Source organism: Hylobates moloch, unplaced genomic scaffold (assembly GCF_009828535.3).
Source record: "Hylobates moloch isolate HMO894 unplaced genomic scaffold, HMol_V3 SCAFFOLD_2, whole genome shotgun sequence".
NCBI classification, from domain to species: Eukaryota; Metazoa; Chordata; class Mammalia; order Primates; family Hylobatidae; genus Hylobates; species Hylobates moloch.
Genome location: NW_026652277.1, coordinates 123,863,496 through 123,889,365, shown reverse-complemented (window position 1 = coordinate 123,889,365; position 25,870 = coordinate 123,863,496). Strand labels below are relative to the sequence as shown.

Here is a 25,870-nt window from a genome sequence, read left to right as displayed (position 1 = left end):
AGTATAACCAGCACCATTTGGCACGTTTATGACAATAGGGTTCTGGTTTTCTTAACTCCACAGTTACATGTTGGCAGCATTTCAAATTCTTGGCACAGATGTTTAAGTGAATTTAAAGAAGAAACATTAAAAACAAAGCATCAGGCAGTTTTGAGTGTCCAAATGTAAGCAGGAGCATTATTTTCTTAACATGCAGTCAGCATGCGCATAAAACCATAAATTTGCTAATAGATGAAATGGGAAGCATGAAAACCACTTGCAAAGAGCTTTTAGATTTTCTTTTCACTGACTGCACTATCACTTTTCTAGAAGCATCTCCTACTTACATCTATCAATTGAGACTCAAATTTATGTGAGCCTTTTCTCTGGAGACAGGTTAGTTTCTGGAGCGTGAATGGCTAAGCACGTAGACTTGTTCCCATCACGTAGGGCCATGTGGCCATACCACCAAGATACCTGGCTCTCACACTAACAATGCTCAGATTCTGGGAAAGTAGCTTTCTGGAAACTGGTTTTAAGTGCACAAGTAGGCCAGGTGCGGTGGCTCATGCATGTAACACCAGCACTTTGGGAGGCCGAAGCAGGAGGATTGCTTGGGTCCAGGAGTTGGAGACCAGTCTGGGCAACACAGTGAGACTGTCTCTATCAAGAACAGACAAAATTAGCTGGGCCCGGGGGCACGCATCTGTAGTCCCAGCTACTCGGGAGGATGAGGTGGGAGGATGGCTTGAGCCTGGGAGATAAAGGCTGCAATAAGACATCATCGTTCCACTGCATTCCAGCCTGGGTGGCAGAGCAAAAACTTGTCTCAAAAAAAAAAAAAAAAAAAAAGGACAAGCAGCAAATAGCAAATGTACTTACATGTGAAGGAGTAAACATGGGCCGTAGGGCACTCCCCATGGCCTGCCCAGAGGAAGCTACTGAAGCTGCCGTCACCAATGGGCAAAGTGTTCCCTGACCCGGCTTCCCAGGGCCCCACACCCATAAGTGGGCTTAGTCTCCACACACGCACACAGACTGGCACAAGCTAGCAGGGCATTTCTGGAAGTGATCCAAGTCCTCCTTATCTGCTCACCACCCCATGTCCATTGACAAAATAAAATGTAAAAGTTCACAAAGCAAACAAATCATCTCCCACTTACTGGCTGATGCTTGAAATGCCTTCTTTGGAGAACATTTTTATCATTCATAAAGAAAAATCTTAGTTGTGAGAGACAGATCGATGCTGTCAGATCACGCACAAATATACTCCTGGAAGGAGCTGGGGGCAATCAGGGCATCCCAGAGGGTGCTGCTGAAGAACAGGGGTGGGGGCAGGGGAGAGGCAAATTGTATCGTGTTCAAAATTTGGTCTGGTGCCAACTGTACAGTATGGAGAAGATGTCGCTCACTGACCCTTCACTCAAGACACTAGACAAATTTTGGTAAAGCATGAACATTTATATTTAATTTACATTTTGACAATTTGCACATAAATAACATTGTAAACCAGTATGTAAACATAAGATAGTTTGTTGTTCTAGCAAAGTAAAAAGCCAGTAACTTTGGTCAGTTTTAACTTTGAGTAGAGGAAAAAAATAAAACCACTGTTGATTGTGGGCTCAACATTCACATGTAAGAGGCAGAAAAGAGAAGGATGGATGGTGAGAGAAGCAAGAAGTCTTTATAAAAATTCTCACTGCGGGAAAGCACAAAAGGAGAAAAAGAACGAACAAGTAGTTGGGAATCAAAAGTGTTTGGTCTAATGTGAACGTGATGCTTTGGTTTACCCTTCAATTAAGGACTGTGTTTATCAAACACTGATACATAAAAAGCTGTCAGTCTTGGAAGTTACAGAAGACCAGTAAGGCTCTTGGGTTTCCCTGGATTATTCGAAATTTGTTCTCTTCTGCAGGTGAACATTAGTTGATGTGAACAAAATGTCAAATATAATTATAAAATAGATTGAAGAGTGATGTATCAGTATTTATTAAGGAGGGAAAAAGAAAAATTACAGTGGTAAAATCAGTTTTTTATTTCTGTGACTTGGGTGTGACCACATAATCATAAAGTGGCAGAAAAAAATAGAGCCATCTTAGATGGTCCTTAATACTAAAAAATGATGTATCTCTTCCTCCCTGGTTGTTTTGTGGTCCCCACCACTGCACCAAGGTTTTAGGGTCTCTTACAGTAGGCAAGGGTGCTCAATCATACCGACGTGATTGTGAGGTCACCAAGTATTAAGCAAAGTCTCAGAAAGGATTGTTCTTTTTTTTTTTTTTTTTTGCCCTTAGAAAAAGTAGATCTTTTACATGGCTTGGCTCACAATTTAAGTGGTTATAAATATATATACATATGATATAGTGGTATAAATAGATTTATAAATATACATCATTTTTTGCTACACTTTGAACACCAACATGTAATCTTTGGGCTTAGCAGAATAAAAGATAGAATGACACAAAGTCTATCTTGCTGGAGCACATTTACTCCATGAGATAAGACATCATTTCCTGCACTACTGGACACACTCAATGAGGTAACTGTTGTTGAACAACTTTGCAATGCCCTTTCATCTTCCATTAAATTAACCATAAAATGTAAAAACACAAATACTGAGGAAAATCTTGAGTTTTACAGAAAAAATACAATTGATGTGTTGGGGATAGGAATGTTCATTACCCGCTTTTACCCCAAGATGACTAGAATACCCGTTTTTTGTTGTTTATGTGTTTGTTTTTAAAGTGTGGCCTGAGCCCATCTACCTCGAATCCTTCCTGGTAGAGCACCATGTTTGTGCAATTCTGACATTACAAAAAAAAAAAAAAGCAACAAAAACCAGCAACAAAACACCACCCAGACTCAAGCCCCCAAACCTCACACACACAAAGCCGCCTATGCCTTAGGGAAAATTTCGCAGTGGTTTTAAAACATGGCATTTTTTTCTTCTTCACATTTTCTGATAATACAATGGATGCAAAGTCATGTGGCTGCTCTGAATGGCCACAGGACTCGGTGGGGAGGGCAGGGTGGTGGGAGGATTCTGCTCTTTTGCAGGGAGAGACAGGTTGGTAAAGCCTTCCTGTCACCCTTCCGGTAAAATTGTGGCTGGGGGAAAAACATGAACTATCAACAAAAATATACAAGATTCCCTTTCTTGTTTCTTCTACTTAAGTTATTCTTGGGTAATTCTGCACACATACCCCCAAGTTATGTACAATGCTGTTCAAATGACAGGATCCCAGGAATGAACACATCAACTGTCCAACATTGGCAATTACCCAAACCTCATTTTCAAACCATTATTAGAGAGAGAGGTTGATGGAAGTCATAGATTGTTTAACTAAATTTTAGGTACTTACACAGATGTGCAGAAATTATCTACAAAGAATGGCCACAAGACAAAAATACATTTATACTCAAATTACAAGGAATCTTTCCAGTTATTGTAAACTTCTTTAATTATTGCTTTCTGAATGATAAATTGTATAATAAATTATGAAGGATTATCATTGAAAAAATAATTATGACTACGTAATAGTCTTAGTAATGGGAAGGCTATGCAAACATATCCACACATATATTCAAAATACACAGGGGCAAATATATAGACACAGGTGTAAATAAGTATATATATATGTATATATATATGGCCTTTGCCTTGTTCATGCCCTGAGATTTCAGTAACTTTGGAGTTCCTTCTTTAATTCCAGAGGTGAGGGGAAACCATTTGCTGTCGAGAGAGCTTTGCAGAGCTGGGATTATGTACAAGCAACTTCCTACAGGCACCCTGACTCACCAAGTCATAACTTAAGAAACAAAATAAGTGTTTTCTGAAAATCTTAAGGATCCATTGGTTCGACTGTTTCTTGTTTGACCTTTACAGGTACCAGAGGTAGTGGGTTGCTGGGAGGCAACTTCATGAGGGGTAGATCTGATGACTCATAAAGGCTGCACCCTGAGGAGAGGAGTCCATTCCCCATGTTTCTTTGCAAAGACACTTTCAGGCCAGTTTCTTCTTTCTCTTTTCTGACCACGGCCAGAATTTCCTTCTCCACTACAGAGATCACACTGATGTCATCTTCCACGTCCTCGAGCCGGTCAGCATTGTCACTGATGTCAAACTTCTCGATTTCTTCATTGATTCGGGTCAGATCTTCCAAGGGCAGCCCGGGCGCCGGGGCCGCAGCGCAGTTCCCTTTCAGGTGAACCTTGAGGCTACAGAGATGGATGTAGTTCTTGTGGCACTGGGAGCACTTGTGGGGCCGCTCCCGGGTGTGCAGACGCTTGTGCAGTTTCAGGTGCACAAACTGGGTGAACTTGGCAGGGCACACCTTGCATTGGTATGGTTTCTCTCCAGAATGGAGTCGCAGGTGGGTCTTGAGATTGCTGGTGCTGCTAAATCGCTTGTGGCAGACCTACAGTGTAGGGAAGGAGAGAGACAGCCGGGAAGGGAGACAGGAAGGCCAGAAGATTAAGAGTTGCCAATGGGAGGGGCAGGCTTACAGGCCAACACCCAGCAACCTAGGAGGTGAGAAGCCTCCCTGTGGCAACTCCAGTGTGGTATTAAGCAAACGGGGATGTGGGCACACGGCACATGAGGGGCTGTTTATTTCCACTACCATTTTCCCACCCACTAGAAGCTGCCTGTGCCATCTCAAGTCATCAGCAGACACAGAGTACTGGGAAGGCCCATAGTGCCATCAGCCCAGGATGGGACAAGGCAGAATCTGGTGTTGGCTTTAACTACGGGCTGTAAAGGACATGGGAGGGTGACTCACAGACATTTTCTACAAAGGTCAGAAGGTCTACCCAGAAAATACTGCGCACCTGGCATTCATGTGGCTTTTCTCCCGTGTGTACCAGGTAGTGTTTCTGCAGGTGGGCGAGCTGAGTAAAGCCCTTGTTGCAAGTCTGACACTTGAAAGGCCGTTCTCCACTGTGCACTCTCAGGTGGACCTGGGAAGAAGCCACATGTGTTAGCTCTGCTCTCAAGCTGGCTCTGAGACCTAACATTTCTGCTCCAAGACTCAAGTGTTGATGCAAATATCTTAAGAAAAGCATCAAGACAGTCTTAAAAAGAAGAAATCTTCATGTTTTCAGAACGGTGTTTTTCTTAAAAGCACAAAAATCACAGGCTAGCAGGGAGTTTCACCTCATCTTCTAGTCCAAACCCCTAATTGTTTTATTATTCAGAAGAAAATCAGGAGAAGGGAAGTCACTTGTCCAAAGTCAAAGAGCTAGAAGTGGCAAAAGCCAGGCAGAATCCATACCCACTATCCCCAACCGGGGGCTCATACTACTGCAAATGCAATCAATACCCCATGGGAAGCAAGCTAAATACAAACACAAGCATGCACTCACAGCCCCTTGGACTGCTCTCTCTCAAGGCCTACCTTCAGATTGGAGAGCTGGCCGAAAGTCTTGGCGCAAACGTTGCATTCGTACTTGATCTTGCCGTTATGCTTCTTCAGCGGGTAGGGAAGGGTCTTGTAGCCGGTCATGTTTCTCTTGTTTTTAATGAGATTCATGGCTTCGTCGCTGCTGGGGGCTGCCATCGCTGCTGAGGTAGCTTTGGGCTGCACCACATGTTCTGCTGTGGCGGCTGTTCCCGCCGTGGGAGACCCGCTTGTGGGGCTACAGGCCTTGTCCTTCATGCTGGCGGCGGCCCCGGTAAGGGAGAAGGCACTGTGGGGCGCCGGGACAAGCACCTCCCTGGGATGCTCCGGCTGGAGCAACCTCCGGGCTCCATCTGAGGGCAGCGAGCTCGGGAGAGAAGTGGGGTTGAGCATGGGGTGGGGCAGGCTGCCCCCACCGAGGAGATTGCCGTAGACAGGGCACAGCCTCGGCAAGAGGCCGAAGTTGTTGATGCCATTCATGCCGCTCACAGCGCTCAGGCCATTACAATTCATGCCATAGGGGGGCAAGAGGAACTTGGGGTAGTGAGCGTTGTACGAGGGGATGAAAGCTGGCGGGAGGTGGGGCAGGGGTGCATAGCCAGGGTAGGAGCCCAAACCTTCCGTGCCGTAGGGCGCGTTCAAGTAAGCGTAGGAGTCCCGGTGCTCTTGAGAGCCGGGGCCCACAGGGGACACTGTATTCCCGGGGCTGCTGTGAGGGCTGGAGCTCTTGAGACTTTGGTCAGGGCTGCTTCTTGCAGAGGGGCTTGGAGTGGTGGAGGATGGAATGGGGGAGCGAGTGATGTACGTGGGTCTCTCCATCCCGTAGGCCAGGGAAGCTTTCAAAAAGTCTTCTGGCAGAGGGGCCCGGATGGGGTAAACGACCCGAGGGTAGAATGGCATTTCGGGGCTCCCATGTCTTCTAAAGTCATCGAGGTCCTTTTCTGACGTGAGGGGTGAAATGTTAGAATGGTAGAGGTCCTTTCCTTTGGAGGGGTTGGAGTCCAATTTTAGGATTTCTTTCACGCTGTACTCTCTCTTTGGGACATTCTTTGGGCAGAGTTCATTTTTCTCAGTGCTTGGTTGCTTTAGATTGCTCTGTGTTTGTGCTGAAATAAAGAAAAAGGGGTGATTACACAGAGGGCTAGAGAGAACTGAAGCAAAACTGCCAAAGTTGCTCCTTCTTCTTGAGAAAACCTAAGTACCAGTTGGCGATGCAATCGCGCTCTCATTCTAGAGGCCTCTGGGCCAGTCACTCAAAAGTGCACTTCCATTTCCTCCTCAGCAAAATGGGGACAATGGCAGCATGGACAGAACAAACAGCAGCCTTGGGTGATTCCGTTTTCATTAGTACAGACCTTACGATAGAAAACTGCTGTTTAAGCTGGAGTAAGACAGCCTATGTTGGATGCGGTGGCTCTCGCCTGTAATCCCAGCAGTTTGGGAGGCCGAGGTGGGCAGATCACCTGAGGTCGGAAGTTCAAGACCAGCCTGACCAACATGGAGAAACCCCCTCTCTACTAAAAATACAAAATTAGCTGGGTGCGGTGGCGCACGCCTGTAATCCCAGCGACTTGGGAGGCTGGGGCAGAAGAATCGCTTGAATCCGGGTGGTGGAGGTTGTGGTGAGCCGAGATTGTGCCATTGCACTCCAGACTGGGCAACAAGAGTGAAACTCTGTCTCAAAAAAGGAAAAAAAGAAAAAAAAAGCTTCCATTTTAATGGAGTGGAAAAATACTGGGGTGGGGACCCTGTCATAGGTTAATAAAAGTCTTTCTGATGCTCATGGTTTACCTAAAGGAAATCAGCATACCCTGAGAACTAAATGTGAAAGATTAAGACTCATTTCAAGTAATACACAGTCATCAATTTTCACCTCTACTCTTGTTGAATACGAATTTGATAAAGCCCTGTTCAAACTGCCTATGCCAAGGAGCTTAGCGAAGTGAATACCACCTCCCTCGCGATGTGCAGACAGCCTAAGCACTTCACCAAGGCTCTGTCTGGTCTAGCCAGGATCCCAGCAGTGCTGGCCCCTGGAGTCACAAGGCGTGACAGTCACCTCTGCCAAACCACAATAGGTACTTCCTGAGCCAGTTCAATTACTTAGCGCACCCAAGAAAACAGAACAGGCTAAGAGGAAAGCACTTATTCCCAAAGACGGCACGTTATTACTTGGTAAAGATACTATTTAGGAACAGCAGCAATGAGGACAGTTCTAGACTATCCCTGCCACAGTCAGCCCTGTCTCCTCGCTACACAATAAATTATGCCTTCAGGAAAAAACGCCCATCTGGGCAGGGAAAACTGAAAATTCCCTGCTCAGCCTTGCCTGGAAACCAAAAGTAAAACATACGATGTTTAGTTTGAGCTCTGATTATTGGAGGGCAGTCACTCAAGCCAGGACACCTGCCCTAGGAACGCACTGAAGGCATTGGCTGTCGATGTGTGGAGATGCCTTCAGAGGCAGCAGGTTTGGGGGATCGCGCTGAAGCCTTTGTGCAAATATCCTTCATCGTCTAAAAAATGTCCCTGCTTGAATTTGGTCGAGAAAGAACTCCAGGCTTGCTATCTGACAGGTCTAGAAAGGAACTCTGTGAAACTCCAGAACTGAACCCTTCAAATGTATTCTCTAGGCTGACTGGCTTGAGGGATTCGATTCCAATTTGAGAGCCCCTCAGAGAATGTTATCTCCTGCCAGCTGTTATCAGTTCTTCCTGGGCGAGCCTGAAGCCCCAGAATAAACACAGAGAAGAACGCTATCAGGGGAAGATGCTGACGGGGGGGCGTGATGGAAAGCTTGCTGAGGGAGAAGCATTTCTGAAGCCACTAAACCAAAATAAATATCTCCTTATCAGGCCAATATCAGTCTTTCAGTGAGGCCCAGCAGGCAGGAAGTTCTAATTGTCACTTTTGTTTTTTAAAGCTAAAATGGTAAAGGATGAGAGAGACAACTAAGCTTGAAAACTGATAGGCAAGGCATCTCACAGCCACAGGAAGGAATTTTATGAAGGTGAAAAAGAATGATTTGGAAACATCTATATAGGTCAAATTAATAAAATAATGATTTTAAAAAATGATGCCACTCGAATAAAATGGAAATACAAAAAACTTTACCCTCATGACTTTGAGCCATTTTTAGGTGGCAAATTATGTATCTAAGTCTCATATTTTTTCCAGGGGCTTCCATACTCCCTTGGTTCTATAATTTAACAAATAATAATAGCATAAATGTGCAATAAGCATAAAGTTTCAGTCCATCTGTGGCACTGCCCCTCACATTTAGCCAGGGATTCTTCTTAAGTACCTTAATATAATTTGAATATTGAACTGATATGAAACTTACGACTGGGCCAACAAAAAAGCCAGAATTGCAAACTTACTATGCAAAACACTTAGCACAGTGCCTAGTATATAGTAAACTCACAATAAATGTTTGCTATCTCTAATGCCTTCAGAAAAATAGATTTGCATCTTATTCTAAAAGAACATCCAGAGTGACATGTTAGCCTCCCTAAGATGCTCTACAGGTGGAAATTAGGAAGTCCATATACAGTAAAGGTGCATTTTAAAAAATCATCCTTCAGCAGCTGAGTAATCAGTGGAGCTGGTGTCATTTCTGACTCTCCCACTCAGCAGCAGCTTGAGTTAACATGAAAAAGAAAATCAAGATCTGTTTTTGTTCTGAAATCTTAAATGGCTGTAGGCGGACGGAGTCATTTCAAGAGTGAACTGCTTCTGAAGACTCCGAATGGCTTAATTATGCCGACTCACATTTTCGATCTATAATAAGAACCCCAAGACTATAAGAAAGAACCTAGAAGTTCTGCAGTAGGCAAAACAAAGTCTCTTTTCAACTGAAACTGAGAAAGCAGATTAACATTTAGAAGTCTATAATTTGGTCAACTGTTTTCTAGATGGGTTAGTTAGATAGATAGAAAAAAAATACTCCCCCCCCGCCAAATTTGGGAGGGGTAGGGGTTTCAAACTTATTAGTTCTTTTATTCCTTTTCCTTTGTTTTTAGAAAAATGCCAGTTTGTGACTTCTGGCTCCTTACTTTTCTTTCCTTTGGTTTGTTTCAAATCCCTTCTTCTCCAAACTCTACCGCCTGAACCATCACTGCCATTTAAGCCCTCATGGAGATTCTTGCACCACCTCTATTGTGTTTTAAGCACGGAAACCCAACACAATTCATTTGGAGGCACAATCTACCTATTAGGCCTGATGAAATAGTGGAAATTTTTCTGATCACAGTCTCAATCATCAGCTGCCACGCCTAAGACAACTGGTTTCACAACTGGCAGCAGGAATCTTGTTTTAATGTGACTGGTTATTGTTAACTCTCATTCTTTACTATGAATATTGGACAATGAAATGTGCTTGACAATGTTAAACCACCATTTAGAAAAAATTCTGCCAAAATAAAAAGGGATATACTGCATAAATAAAGAGGGATAAATAAAAGGTGTCATTTCACAGTATATATGACAGTTGCTTCTGAACACAAAGTAGAAGCACTTGAACCTTAAAATACTGTGCGAAACCTTTCCTTGTGGAATAAAAACACCAGGCCTTTAAACCCTTCCCTTGATTGGCACAGGGTGCGGGAAGCATGCAAAAAAGTTTCTTGGTGGTTGGTGCAAAGTCACTGGGGAAGGTCACCTCAAATGAACTGTTTAAAGAAAAGCAAAAATCAGAAGACTTTCCTCTGAACCCATGAATGATTAAACTCAAGGAATGTAAGGAGACCCTTAAGCAGAAGTGGCTCACTATGTTAAGAAAGCCAGGAGGGAGCTGTGCGCTTCTCCCGAGATACACAGCTGGGATATGAGTTCCACAAAAATGCCGCTGTGCCTGTGCATTTTTCATTTGTTACTAGGTCCTCAGCACTGGGCCTGGCATACACAGATGCCAAAATAGCCGAATAGCTCCTGGGAGTCTCAGCCCTAGGGATATGACAGAGTCTCCAGAGTCTCGGGGAGTGCTGAAGAGACATGAGGGAAAAGAACTGCCACCTTTTTGGTCAGGACCTGATTAGACCCATCAAGCTGGAACTGGGGAACTGGGAGCCAGTTCTTTTCCTGAAGCTCAAGGGTAACCTGTTGTGTAAGGACCCCAAACACACGACCTCCCCTACGGGGGAGGTCCTGATGCTTTTATAGCCCCAGATTTTCAGAAAACTGCAAACACAATCTTGCAATCTTAAGGGAGATCAAGTAAAAATGAAGTGTGGAATGAATACCAAATAACCATACAGTTGGATTATATATGACTAGGGTAAGTACTTGGCTTGTTCATTGGTCCTAAAATCAAAGTCAAAATTCCAATTTATGTTAACATTGATATTTATTCCAAATGTCTCAAAGGTGAAAATGAGAACTAAAACAATTTAGCCTTCCGGTAAAGCAAACGGATATACTTATCAATAATTGGTAAACCTGGGTAAAGGGTACGTGGAAATTCTTTGTCCTTTTCTTAAAATGTTTTAAGTTTGAAATGATATCAAAACCAAAAGTTACAAAAACTTCAGCATCTAGTCTTAACTTCTAAACCAAAAGGAACTAATTTTTAAAACTGCTAATAAGATTTAGTGGTCTAACCAAGAACACCCAACCATAGTTACAGCAGAGGTTAGAATCTCATGGCAATTCTTAAATTGCTCAGAGATCACTTGAGAATGACCAAAATGATGCAGCCCTCTGCAGAGAAAGGTCATGACAGCAATTTTAATCAAATAAAAGAAGTAAAAGCACATAAACCTAAGGAATTGAGAATTTGTTAAGATAAAGTGATAGGTGGCTACTGTAATACTGATCAAGAGATCAGATAGTTTTTTTACTGTAAGGAAGGAAGTTAAGATATAAAATCTTTACGGTTATTCACTTAGAATAATATTGAAAAATTATGACAAAGTTTTTCTAGCAATGATCTTACAATGTTCCACATCAGAGCCTAACTGTACACTCAGATGTACATCTATAAATATTTTGGTGCAGTCTTAAGGCCTGCCAAAGTACCACAGATGAGGGCTATACCTTGCATACGCAGCATGTCTGGACCAATCCCTGTAATTCTCCCAACTGCTTTAGGATAAATTAGAATTGGACATATATTTCTTCCTGTAACGTCCTGAATTCAAAACTCAAGGTAGCTCCTCATATATACACATATATATATATATATATATATATTTTTTTAATGATCAAGTTTCATAATAGTTAATAGGGACTCAAAAAATGTTTTTCCTCTTCCTAGTCCCTAGCTTAAGCCACCTACTTCATCCAACACATGACGAAGCCGTATAATTAAACAACATGTTATTAGTTCACAGGGGCAGAACCGACATTACTGGCATTTTTTATTTTTTTGTTCTGTAATCCACTTACTGAGATTCATCATTGTCAGCTCTCCAGGATAAGGGTAGTGAAGCCTTTCTGCAAAGTCCCGACAATACCACACAAGAAGTTCCTGGTTGGCAGGGATGGGCTTAATGGTGTAGAAGTAGATGTTCATCCCGTTCTGACATGCAGCCAGGTTTTGCTCCCGGGGAGAGTGTGCTGGATTCACATAGCGCATCCAGTTGCTTTTCTCTTCATTAAAGCCGTCAATGAAGTGGTGCAGCTCCCCTCTGGAATAGATCTGTCCGAAAGAGAAGACAGGCATGTAAAAGGAAGTCAGACCCAAAGCTCCCCAGCATCTCTCAGAATAAACACAGCCAGTACCGTGTGTGATTTCTGATCCCCTACTGCCTAGTTAGAAAAAGGATCAAATCAGTTTAGCCAGAATAGTCTTGAATCAGCAGAAATCAGGACGGAAACAGGTAAGGCACACTTTGTCAGTTACCTTTTCCATTTCAGTTTTATCGTCTTTTCATGTTCGGGAAAATAACAGAAAAATGAAACACAAATGTTCATTTAAGGAGCTGCCTCAAACCGATTAACCCACCACAGAGTACTACTTTTGCTACTGCAGTGAATGGCAAATGGGCGATGCTACTGACTTCAGTTCCGATTATGCTGACTTTTAGTGCTTTGAGTCACTGGGTAGAAGACCAAGCTGGCTGACGACGTCAAACTGAGTCTCAGCTTTTTCTATGGCCTCTGTACTCGCCGTTTCCTACACCCCCGCCCAAGGCTTCAACTATGCAAACATCCTCCACCCCCAACCCTCCAAGTCCTAAAGTAACACTTGTTCATATGAATACTTGGAACCTTGCCTTTTTGTGGAAACACTGGGTGGGGCAAAGGTGAACTTCACCTGCCATAACAAAGCGAACACTGGGGCAGCAGCCAGAATTTGACAGTCTATTACTAAGAAGTCACTTTTCCTCTTGATAAACATGTCCAGACTTGCACTTTCCTTTCAATGCAAAGGAGGGAAGGGAACCCCTTATCTGGGAGGAGGCTGGCTAAAACACCACACACAGAGCCATAGGCGTGTGTTTTTGGAAAAAGAACAGGAAGAAAGTATGTTGTTCCTTAAAGGCAACGCAGAATGAAGAATTTGAAGTTTGTCCTAGAGTGATACTACTTCTGGTTAACAGATGCACTCAGGCTACTTGGCAAAGAGGCAGAGGAAGAAGAAAAACTAAAACGTACACTCTTACTGAAACTATAAACCCACTCCTTATCCTTCCACACAAAGTCTTCTCTGTCTCCCTCTTTTTAGGAGGTACCACCTTTACTTTAGACTTTAAGAAATTTCCTTATACATATACAATCAGTCAATACCTAGTGTGATCTGCGACTTGCAGTCTCCAAGCAGTAGTAAGGCACTGTTCGTAGCAGGAATTTTGCGCTCACTGGACAGCAGGTTATTGCTTTTCCTTACGTACCGACTATGCTAGTTCACAGATAGTTTCTGTATTTCGCTCAAACGTTATCAGAAATAAAAAGGAACTCTGTCCCTTTAACACAGGCGGTAAACACCAGAATCACTTTCTTTTAAGAGTAACTTCCTGTAAATTGTGAAGGGGGAAATACATGTGGCTTCATCAAAGCAGCTTGTGAGAGCTTTTGCGGTGTGTTTTGTTAAGAGAAAATGGAACAAGGCTGGGTGAATTCTGCTATCAAGAGGGGTTTTCAAGTTTGTTTACTCTGATGTGCAAACTTCCAGGAACATGGGGTTCCATCGCTCTTGTACTCTTCGCTGGTGCGGAAACTGCTTTCTAAAGCTACGGGTATGTTGATTCCAGTTAGCCTTCCTCGGACTGCAATTTACTGTATCCTCATTTAAAAACAGCAATGTCGGTGCCATGAAGTCACTGACACACAATAAAATAAAATAACGCATACGTAAAATGAACACCGTTTCCTACCACCTTCCTGCACTTCCATATATTATCTAGAAGATTAAAATGCGCTGATTCATAGTACAGTTACAAGAAATGTCACTGGTTTCTCAACTTGAACATCCCTTCTTTGGCTGTGTAATTTGCATGAAACTTTTTCTTTCCTCACAACAGATGTTCATATTCCTGCCAGAAAAAACGAGATGTTCTACAATATCCTTTGCATGTGAAAGCCTGATTCAAATAAATCCTCCCAAGGAAAGCCTTTCAGTTACTTATAGTGAATCTTTAAATGAAACAGGGAACTGGACAGTGAGGGGAGGTTCTTAGGTGCTTCTGGCCTTTTCTCGAAATAATCACACATTAATGAGACTTATGCTGGATTGTCTTAATTCAGACCTTTAACTCCAAGAACTATGCACCTTTGTGGCTCACTTCTGAGAAGACGTTATTGACAATAAAGGCAAAAATGCACTCATAGTTCCACCATTGTAAGTCAGGTGATTAATATTTAAGGAGGAATAATTATTAAATAAAAATTGTGAGCACATGATTCTTAGTGAATCTGTAACTATCCTCTTTTGCTTGGGAAATAGTAAGATAAATTTCTAAAAATGAAAAACTTGCTGGATTAAAAATATTGTTTCTTAGGAATAGCTTCTTGTCCAAATGATATAATTGTTCTAGGCAAAAATACCAGCTAAAGCAAGCATAACATAATTTTTGTTATCATGCAGCTGTTTCTTTTTAAAGAATTCAAATAATGTACATTTCATGTAAGTATGCACAAAAAAACGCTTACTAAATTCTTTATCTTCTGAGGAAACTAAATATCCCTAAGACATCTATGAGAAGAAGGAAAGCAATCTGACTTTTTTCTGTTCACTGCTAATCCAGGCTTTTATTCAAGGATTCCATCTAATTAGTTCACCTCTGGGAGCCTTTCTAACCCTAATATAGCAAAGGAAATTGTACTGGCTAGATCTTTTGGTTGGATGCTATAGGAAAGCTTATCATCTTGCATATGACTGCTAAGCATTTTCCTTATGCTATGAGATAATTAACCTACTGTCAAATGGAATCGTTTTACCATGCACATGTATTTAAATAGGACTAGTTCTGTGGTCCTCCATTCCCCTCAACCCATCTTTCAGCTATCCTTCCTTAATGGCATTTACTTCTAAGGTAATTCATTTGTGTCATTCCGGGCTGGGCGCGGTGGCTCTTGCCTGTAATTTCAGCACTTTGGGAGGCCAAGGCGGGCGGATCACGAGGTCCAGAGATCGAGACCATCCTGGCCAACATAGTGGAACCCCGTCTCTACTAAAAATACAAAAATTAACTGGGCATCATGGCGCGCACCTTAGTCCCAGCTACTCGAGAGGCTGAGGCAATTGTCCAATTGCTTGAACCTGGGAGGCGGAGGTTGCAGTGAGCCGAGATCGCGCCACTGCACTCCAGCCTGGCGACAGAGCGAGACTCCATCTCAAAAAAAAAAAAGGATAATTCATTTGTGATAACTCTTCCATTCAATTAAAGTTAAGTCAGCAAGAAATCAAAAAGGGGTGAAATCTAAGGCTTGGTGACTCATTACTACTTCCTTGCAGAGAAATGCAAATGAACCTATCCTTAAAGCAAGCAACAAACTGTTTCCTTTCATTACAAAGCTCTAATGAATTGCAAAAATCAAGATTCACATATAGCCCGTATCTCCATCACTAACCACCTACAGGTCAAACATTTAATCGGTTTCATCACATTTGTTCAGAATTCCCTGTGTCCGTGGGGATGCTGGATACTTATGGGTGAACCCCAACATTTCTCAGCACAGGATGAGAAATGTGAGCCACCCTGCTCTTTTAGCTCCATTTTTTCCTAACATTTAATGGGTCTGAAGAAATTTCCCTTACTTACCCTCCAAAAATATTTCCTGTTGGCGTTCTTGGGAACTGTGTCATTGGTGTAGATTTCACCTATTAGGGGTCCAAAACGTGTGCCCTTTGGTATGTATTCTTTACTCATCACTCCAATAACCTAAACAGGAAAAAACACAGGAAACAATTACTTTAACTATAAAATGTTAACCAATCTTTTCAATTAAATAAATTGGACTGTCAAGTAGTAATACAACTAACAATGATAAAATTTTGATAAGTAAACAGACATTAATGATGCCTACATAATTAACAAGCTTCACCATGGGGGAGACGATCTTTTAAAGTCTGAGATCATAAGCAAATACTCAACCAAGCATTAAAACAGTCTAGGAGATTATTGTCTGGTAATACAGGATCTTGTATTTTTATCATTACTTTTTATGCTAGAACAGTGAAGATAACCATTCTCTTTTAGAATGAGAATAAGACACTGCAGAATTAGACGGTCAAGATTAGACCATTTCAGCCTGTTCCTAGTTTCCTATTTCTCATTCTCCCTCAAACCATAAGCATAGTGTGCTTGAGGGGAATAAAATAGTTTTGACCTCAGAAACCAAAATAATGTTCTTTGGTTGTTCCATAACAGCCTAAGGAACCAGAAACCAAATGCATTATGTTTTTTTCATTCCAGATGAGGTTTGTGTGTGTGTGTCTGTGCTTGTTTTTTTTTTCATAGCTTGTATATTCTCTTTAATAAGAGATCTTTCAAGTAACTTTGTTCTTCTCTGGCCTTCTACTTTGTTCTTCTCGAGTCTTCTACTCAAGAGTGGTCAAAGGCCCTGTGTGTGTGCGTGTGTGTGTGTGCGTGCGTGTGTGTGTGTGTGTGTGTTTGTGTTTTAAAGACAAGGTCTCCCTCTATCACTCAGGCTGGAATGCAGTGGCTTGATCTTAGCTCACTGCAGCCTTGACCTCCTGGGATCAAGAGATCCTCCCACCTTAGCCTCCCGAGTAGCTGGGACTACAGGCATGCACCATCACACCCAGCTAATTTTTGTTGTTATTGTTGAGAAAGGGTCTCACCATGTTGCCCAGCCTTGTCTCAAACTCCTGGACTCAAGCGATCCTCCCACCTTGGCCTCCCAAAGTGCTGAGATTACAGGCTGAGCCACCATGCCTGGCCAAAGCCCTCCTTTGAAATTAAGTTTATACTGAGGAAAGCTGTAGGTTCTAAGATCTGAGGAAATGACCTCAGACTGGATGCATCACACATTTTAACTTTGTGGGGCCTTGCTAAAGAAATATGTTAACTATACCAGTTCCTCCTTAATAATAAATTTCTCTTTGAGTGGGTAAAAAAATCACCAACCATGAATCAGGAAGCAATTCGTCACTATTCAATAGAACTCCTCTGTGAGTAGTCCTTTACAACAGTTTGCAGTTACAGTTTTGTTTTGGTTTTTATTCTCTCACTTTCCTAGTTTTATTTTCTTCTCATTCAAGATAGCCTACCAATCACTTGACCGAATTCTTTACTAAAATGGACCAAGGAGGAGGGAGTGGTAATAGATGATAATGTTTATTTTCCAGTTTTTATATCCCCAGTAGCTCCTGTACATTTGTGTACCTGAAATGGTAGACTCAAATATGTGAATCGATCAATGCACAAAGATTGTTCACAGTGGAATCTACAATTTTGGTTATAATATACACCAGCAGTTCCTCATTAAGTCTCATCAATAATTTAAACCTCTATTTAAATAGATATGGCACACCTACATGCCTGTGACAGACTAGCTTTTCTCATTTAAGTGTCTTATCGGCCACTTAAATGGCTTTTTTTTTTCTAAAACAATTTAGTATTCAATATACAAATCAATGAAGCATACTCAGACTGGAAAGAGAAAAAAAGAAAATTTTCCTACACCTAACATAAGTTGAAACAAGAGTGTTATTTTTGGTCCTTTAAGAATTTCTGTCAGAGAGCTGAAAAAAGCAGATGTTCATTTCATCCTCCTCCTCTGCCTTCATTTACATCTATCTGCCCTTTTAATCACCGTTTGTCATTATTGGTATTTGTTGGCAGTAAAACTACTGGGGACAAGAGCATCTCAGAGCAGTCTTGAGATATAAATATGTATATTTAAAGCTTTAGTAGACTTATTCAGAGGCTCATTGTTTTGGACATATTATTATTGAATCTAATTAATTTGGAAAATTAATGGAATTGAATTCTATGACATGCAAATCATTTAACATTCATATTTCAGTGATTATTCCATAATATTAGAATGACAAACAGGAAAAACAAATCATGCCATTTGTTGGTGAGCCAATAATTAGCAGTTGATATTTTCAACATATCTACTTTACAGCAGTAATTTTAAGAAAGGCACTCAACTGGTTCATCAACTTTGTTTTAAATTATAGTCTCTTACAGATGGTGTCTTGGGAGTCAGAGCTTGATTACCAACAAGGAGCGCTGCACTGAGGTCGTGGTTCTTCTTCCAAATTGCCATTCTTTTACAGAGTGGGCCTCTAGGTTTTCAGTTATCAATCTTACACACATTTTCTTGTGCCCAAAAAGAAGTCAGCTAGAAAGCATAAGCTACCCAATACCTATTTGAGCACAGCTATGGACTTGTCACCAGTGAGCTATAAAGCAGCACCGGAAGTAGCTCTTGCCATCTCTAAGCTTACAAATTCAATTCAACAGGCAAGACAGGAGAACAATTAAAAAGAGAAGGCTCCGTGGTAGAAGAGAGGTCTATGATAATCCTCAAACCCCAGACAAATTAAAGAGCTTCAATATTAGGTTATCATTAGGAAAGGGACAGAGCCCTAATATTTTAAATTTCAATTACATACAGTGCTATAGGGCACATACAAATTCATACCTATAGATAAAGATACAAAATCATAAAATTTCAAAACTGGAAGGCGCTTACAAACCACCTATATCCATTCTAAGTCTAGTGTTCTAATATACAATAAACATCATTTCAAATGCACATCTGAGACATTATTCACAGACGCCATAAAAGCTGAAACTGACTATGGTGCTTGTCCAGGTAACTTTGGAGGGGGAACAAGAACCAGGACTGTTTTTAAAGGGAAGTGAAAAACCAAGTACTAAGTCTCCCTCTGGTCCTAGAAAGATCCAGAATGTGCATCTTAGACTACCCATCTCCCTGACCCATAATTTGTAACAGTTTATCTTTGAACTAAGCAAATATTAAGGAGGAACCTGGTGTGTACCTTAAACTTTACAGTGCTAAAAAGACAAAGAATGTGTTCACCTAACTCAAGAAGGAAACTTCACTGGAACTGACCAGGGTCCTAAAGAATTACTGCTGGGGACAGGCCGCTCTGTGCCTTCTATAAACTTAACAGCAAGAGGACACCGGGCTTCAATACCTCCCTGCTTCACCTGCTCCCACAGAAGCTCTTTATGTGCGGTACAGACCCCTCCACCACTTGAGCAGATTTGTCTCTGTCTGTGGCCTCAGTTACAGAACACACCCTGCCATCCACAGTTTCCACAGCTTCCGGACAAAACATAGGGCTTCTTTTCAATTTTACACAATGAAGGAGATTTTACAGTTTAGGATGGGTTGAGTTGGAGTGCTTAATGGAAGGCTGATAACAAGGACAATATAGGTTTTTTTTTGTTTTTTGTTTTTCTCAAATTCCTTCTTTAGAGAGTATGCAAACAGACACACACAGCAGTGGGTTTGAAGCAGAAACTATATCCAAGTCTAAATGTCATCTGATAATCCTCTCCCCAAATTACATTAAGATCATTTAAATTACTAGCTATCTCTTTTCCCTCCCCGAATCCCACTCTACAAGAATGACTCGTTAGATTATAATTCTGTTTTGACCATATGAATGTTTGTCTTGAGAGGACTAGAACTCAGTAGTGACCAAGACCTTCAGCCTGCAATCAACCCATTTTTATTTTATTTTATTTATTTATTTAGAAACAGGGTTTCGCTCTTGTTGCCTGGGCTGGAGTGCAATGGCATTTATTTACTTATTTATTTTGAAACAGAATTTCACTCTCGTTGCCTGGGCTGGAGTGCAGTGGCACGATCTCGGCTCACTCCACCTCCCAGGTTCAAGCAATTCGCCTACCTCAGCCTCTCAAGTAGCTGGGATTACAGGCGCCCACCACCATGCCTGGCTAATTTTTGTATTTTTAGAAGAGATGGGGTTTCACCATGTTGGCTAGGCTGGTCTTGAACTCCTGACCTCAGGTGATCTGCCGTCCTCAGCCTCCCAAAGTGCTGGGATTACAGGCGTGAGCCACTGCGCCCGGCAATCACCCCATTTTTTAAAAGGAGTGAAGTGAACAAAGTGGTTTGGAGAAGGTTTCCTTTTTCATTATCTTTCTATTAAAGGAGACATGGTGATGCCTTGGTACATCATTTCTCAAATAAAAGGCAGCATGAAGAGAGAATTGCATGTTATGGTGAGATACTTTTTACAGATGGCTTGAGTTAATAATGGACTTCGATCAGAATGGACACCAAGGGAGTCCTCACGATCTGTCTGATGTTTATCAGCCACGATACAGGGAGGTGAGACTCACAGAGCCGCAGTGCCTCTTGAGTGCAAGCAGTCTCAACCGAGGGCAGAAACTCTACAGGGTGACGCTTCCAAAATATAAATGCTTGAACTGATTTTACTGTAGTCAAGTAGTCATAAGAGATTATTTCAGGAGGACAAGGGGAAAACCCCCATAAAAGAATAACCCATCAGTTTAAAACATTTTCAAAGTTTTGAATAGTAGGTCTATATTTGATTTCAGTTCTGGAAATAGGAAGTAAGAACAGTTTTTCATTAAAGGTGCAGAATGATTCTAAACCCAATCTAAAAATGAGGGTCAAGATCAGAAATATGATTTGTATGTTTTGTTTTAACCAAAAAAAAAAAAAAAAGGTGCTGACACATGGTACAAATTCATAATGAAAAATGGTCTTGTAAAAAAAAAAAATTCCCCAGTATGTCAGCACAATAGCACATATTGTAACATCTTTTGCTATTTAAATGAAAACATTTAAAGAAGGGTAAGATTAATAAGTCAGATAAAAAGTACATGTAGAAAGATTCTTCCTATTTCAATGGCTCATGGAACTTAAAGAACTAACTGAATAAAGATAATGTAAACATTTCATCAATCCTTAATGTTGCCGTCCCAGAACTGGTTTGCAGCTATCCTAGCCTTAATGGCTCAACTCCACCATCCTCTTTCACCTTCTAAAGGAAGCTGTCCTTTCTCAAAGTTCAAAAACAAAGGAGAGAAACAGAAAAATAGGTACAAATTCCAGAGCAAGCTTAAGACAGTATTACATTCAAGTTTACTCCTTGCTTGACTTTATGATTAGGGTTTAAAGATATACTGTCCTCTATTCAAGTGCTTCAGTTACATGCAAGATAGGGAAATAGGATAAGAGAACCCTGACCTCTTAGGTTAGTTTCGAAGCACCTTCTTCAGGAACACAGGCATTGTCTGTTTTTTGGTTGCTTAATATATTGAAATAGGAAGTTATACATTTAGAGGGAAAAAAACACAAAATAGCTTAAGGATTGGTCTGAAATATGTTAAGATGATAACTAAAACCACAGTGACACCAAGAGGGGCCAGTGTAGCATAATCGAGAAGCACTCATTGGAGAAGTCAGAAGAACTTTGCTTCAAGTCCCCGGTCTGGCTTTACCTATATGCCTCTGGGTAAGTGACTATCTTTCTGAACCTTGAACTAAATGATCTAAGAGCATTACTTGACTTAGCTATGATTTTAAAGGAGAATGATGGAAATTGAAAAACTTAAGCTAAGAGCTGAACTGAGGATAAGAACATTATAGAATTAAAAGGCAAAGATGACCCACAGAATGGAGATTTTTATTTCAGTCCCAAAGGGCTGGACAGGGCAACACAGCACAAATGAACCTTGGGAACAGACCAATATTTGGTCAAACTTGATATGGGGAAAAAACACGCTACACTTTTTAAAGCCATAGTCAAACCTTATATACCCAAACAAATCTTACCTTCATTCCAACGGCCACATATTGAGACACTTTCTATAAGAAGAGCATTACTTTCAGGAAAAGGTATAATTAAGGCTGACCTCTGGGGTTAAATTTTTTGGTATGCACGTACAACTAGAATTTAAATTTTATTTTTTATAAAATCTGCCTCCATTCACCCAGCAGCAGGGGAAAAAAGAAAGACTGAGCATCGTTGTTCTATTTAATTTTAGACAGCTGTGTCTCCCCCTCACCAAAAACACTGGACTCAGACACAAACAGGAAAGAGACAAAGCATTTCCCAGTCTCCCGGATTCCTTCAAATACTGTTCCTTAGGGAAGGGGGAAAGTGATTTGACATGGCTGTAAGGAATAGTCCCAGTAGCAAATTCTGGATTTCTACGGCCAATCATCCCCTTTCCCTACTTTCTGAAGGAAGTAATAGAATTGACAGTGCTCTGTGCTAATGGTGGTATGGGAAGTCTGCTGAGGGGTCCTTTCATTCAACTCAACCCAGTAGTAGACTAGTAAGTGCAACTACAGTAAGCCAAATTCTGAAAACAAGAGGTGGTTCTGCAAGTTATTTCACAGCTAAACATCACGCCTAGCTATAATCTTTATATAAAAGGTAAACACAAATCAGTTGCTCATTCCAAGTTTGGGTTTTCATCCCCTTTGAAACAACAAAGAGTGTACCCACTTCAGAGGCCAGTAAGGAATTGGCCTGCCAGCCCAGCCCCAGCAAAGGAGCTGCTGCAGATAAACAGTGGTTAGCTCTGAAGTCATCCAGACAGAGGACACTTTTACATGACCCCCTTTCTCGGCTTATACCATCACTTCACTTCATAAACACGTCAAAGTTTTGAGGATAGTTTTAGAAACCCAGCTAATAAAGCTGGCTTGTTAAAAAGAGTAAAGCCAACTAATTACCAAAGACAGACAAAAGAAACATTAAAATTTTTTTTTCCAAGAAAAAGTTTTCTCCCTTGATATTGTACAACAGGGACACTAGGGCCAGTGGGCCCAGAGCTTTCTTGAAGTTCACTGACAATTTCACCCACCCTATGCTGCAAGTTGCTTTTCTAAGACATGTCAATTTGCCAAAATATTTAACTGTTTACTAATTAGTACGGAACAGTTGAAGGCTGGAGGAAATGAGAAGGAAATGGTTTAGGGAAAGAGAAAGCAATGCAAGAATTGAATAGAGCAATCAATTATTTACTGATACTTACAGATTCTCAGAGGTTTTCAGAGATATACAAGGCCTCAAGGGCAAGTGGGGAGATTTGGTACCAGGTCCCCAATCTTCTTGTCGATAAACCAGAGGCTTACCTCTTCACTGTTGGTGGCATATTTGAAAAGCAGATTCCTTGGTAAGGATGCCTCTGCCTGAACCGAAGTCCCGCCATCAGCACCAGAATCCCAGGGGTGGTCGTTCACAATGTATGTACACTTCTCTTCAAACTCAGCCTCTGTCCACAGAGTCATATCCGCATCCTCCATGTCCATTTTCATGGTCCCCTTGGTCCCCTCTGCCAATCCCTGAAACCTCACAGCGCTGGAGTTACACTTGGGGGCAGCCTGGAAGAGAAGGGAAAGGCCTTTAATCCCCATTGTCCCGCCGTTCCTGTGGCTCCCTCTGAGAGGCTATGACTAATACAGTAGTCTGAAGACTTTAAAAGCAGATGCAGAGTGCTTCGTACAGTTGAGTAAGAGCCAAAAAGCCGTATAAAGTAAACTGCCTTGAAAAGAAGCAAGGTTTTTAAATGCTACTCTTAGTAAAAAAAAAAAAAAAAAAAAGAAAAGAAAAAAATAAGAATGTGGCAACCTCACTGTGGGGAAAAGAAAAAAAAAAAGAATCACCTCTGAACAATCCCTGGCTTTACCTCTCATGGCAGAAAAATGTTCTGGGCACAGAGTCCAGTGTCCCAGAATGCCTGGGGTCATGGCCGCCAGACCCTCGGCACAGTGGAAAAGCTGCCTCAGAAAAGTGTCACAAACAAGGAGAGGAAGAGGAAGGAGCTCTGTCTGCCTCTGAATGAAGCTAAAAATGGAAAGCGCGTGTGGTGCAGGAGCGGAACCCAGCCTGCCTTTTCCAAATGGGGAAGACTGAACTTTCCCACCAGCTCCCAACGCAAAACAACTTTCAAAACAACTGCCTCCTCCCTCTGCTGCGAGCTCTCTTTCATCCTCTCACATGGAAGACTGAAAAGGGTTGCATCCTGCCAGCATCACTGAGCTACGGCCTCTTAGAAATCACTTGGACCACAGGAAAAGAGGAGGAAAAATGGGTGAAGGGGAAAACAGCCTGCAGTGTCTTCTGACTTGCAAGCATCTCATACCAAATTGAAAAGGCAGAAACAAAACATAAAACCGTTCAATAAAATTCCCTGGAGAGAATTCCTTTAGGAGCCCTCAGCTACAAATAGCACTTTCCATTTAAATCTGAAAGTGTATGAATTCCCAGAAGTCACTGATGTACTACAGTTTACTGTAACTAAAGTTATAACAAATTTAGAAGACTTAGAGGACAAGCTCTGCTTCCACTTGTACATTGATGAGGATATTCCCCCCAAATCTTCCCTCACACTCAGAAAAAAAGTGTTTTCCAAAGGCAAAAAAAGGTAAACAACTTCTGTAAGGGTTTTCTCATATAGACATGTTTGATAAAAATGAGGAATATGGGTATCATTTCCATGTAAGAATGTGTGCTTGTTCAAATGTAAACATAACATTCTGTAGAAGTCCTTCAAGGAGGTTTTTACATTCTTCCACTTCTCTAAATAGGATGCTCTTAAAAAAAAAAGGTGGATGCAAAGTTATTTTTCCCTCAGTTATGATTTAAGCAAATCTGCTTATTTTTATTTAGTTCCAACATGTAGAGTCATGACGCCAAATACATGTTAAAAATAAAATAAAATTGAAAACTTCAGCCAACCCGGAATAGTTTGACGAGTGTGAGCTGGAACCACTACTGAAATTTCAATGAATTGGCAATTATGTCTAGAATTGAAAGGGTTAATGATTCATAAGGAAAGTCTCACAAATGTTTGACAGCACTAAGTGCACTAAAGCAGAGGCATGTTTCTACTGCGACATTAGCAAAAAAAAAAAAAAAACAAAAAACATAATAATAATAATAATAAAGGAAAAGAAAAGAAAGTTTTCAGATCAATTTCAGAATTAAAAAAAAAATTCAAGTTCCTTACCAAGGTCGTACCCACACGTTTTTCCAAGCAAATATCCAACATCTGAGAAAAGTCTCGTTCATCTCTACCCAGTCCACATTCTCCCCGCGTCCCCCGCCGGGCTGAGCCGCACAGACGCGCACCTCGGCGGTCCCTCCTCGCTTCGTCCGGCCGCCCGGGCGCCCGCGTCCCAGCTCCGGGCGGACAGGTGCCGCGCTCGCTGCTCTTGCCTCTCCGCAACACTGGAGGGCCGAGTGTCACGGCAGCACTGTCTGTGTTAACCGTCTGGCTTCCCCTCCCTGCTTAAGATTTCCTTAGCCACTCTGCTGCGCGAAGTGGGGGCGTGGCCAACACCACCTGGCCGAGCCCAGGGCTTTCCCCCAGATTGCTAGCACAGCCGCCGAGAGCTTCCTCTCTTCGCCTGTGTATTTCAACATTGACTTGGAATCTTCTTACTTCCCTTTGAAGGCACTTAACCTCAACGCTTACTTGGGCTCTATTGTATTCTAAACACTCCAGATCGCCCTCCTTCCTGGCGCGGCAGAATTAGGGGGCTCACGTTCCTTAAATTAAGGAAACTTAAAATTTACCTACACAGTTTCTGATTTCTCAGCTCAAATCCCCAGGTACAAAAGACACAAATCTTACTTCAAAAGAGCAAGTTAAATTGTTTTTGCAGCTAATGTAATACAGTGGAGCTGTCTGGTCCTCAAGCTGTTGTGCATGTAACGCACGTTTCCCCGCCCCCCGCCCCAAAAGTTGTAACATTCCATTTCTCCTGCTAACGTTCAAACTTGGCAGAACTAACTTTCCTCTTTTAACTATTTAGTAAATAGGGAAATAGGAAAAAGTTATAATTCTACAGATTAATGTTTGTTTTCCTTTCCTCTCCTCCCAGAACCCACAGGCTGACTTCCCAGGAGTGTAAGTAAAATGTAGAGCATTAATCGCTTCACAGTTCAGAGGAATATTGAACTGATCACTGCAAGTGGAAAGCGGTCGGAGGCAGTAATTAGTGGGGCTTATTCTGAGCCCCGGCCAGCTTTTCCTCCAGCCCAGTCAGTCCTCTGTTGAAGGAAGGACATCCTGTGATGATGGCATACAATG

General features: G+C 41.8%; 1 protein-coding gene across 4 annotated transcripts in view; it reads right to left on the bottom strand.

Annotated features, from left to right (window-relative positions):
* Window positions 1-1,419: 1,419 nt before the first annotated feature.
* PRDM1 (PR/SET domain 1) overlaps window positions 1,420-25,870 on the bottom strand; it is a 31,858-nt gene continuing 7,407 nt past the window's right edge. The window contains exons 1-7 of one of the 4 annotated variants that reach the window (XM_032155913.2): window positions 24,785-25,072; window positions 22,908-23,156; window positions 15,581-15,700; window positions 11,763-12,015; window positions 5,376-6,484; window positions 4,810-4,938; window positions 1,420-4,397 (exon numbers count right to left, since the gene is read on the bottom strand). In XM_032155913.2, the coding sequence (XP_032011804.1) occupies window positions 3,822-4,397; window positions 4,810-4,938; window positions 5,376-6,484; window positions 11,763-12,015; window positions 15,581-15,700; window positions 22,908-23,156; window positions 24,785-24,826 (2,478 nt within the window). In that variant the 5' untranslated portion in view covers window positions 24,827-25,072 and the 3' untranslated portion in view covers window positions 1,420-3,821. Of the gene's footprint in view, window positions 4,398-4,809; window positions 4,939-5,375; window positions 6,485-11,762; window positions 12,016-15,580; window positions 15,701-22,807; window positions 23,157-24,784; window positions 25,073-25,870 lie in introns of those variants that run through there. The other 3 variants (XM_058435447.1, XM_032155918.2, XM_032155926.2) reach the window with 3 other exon arrangements.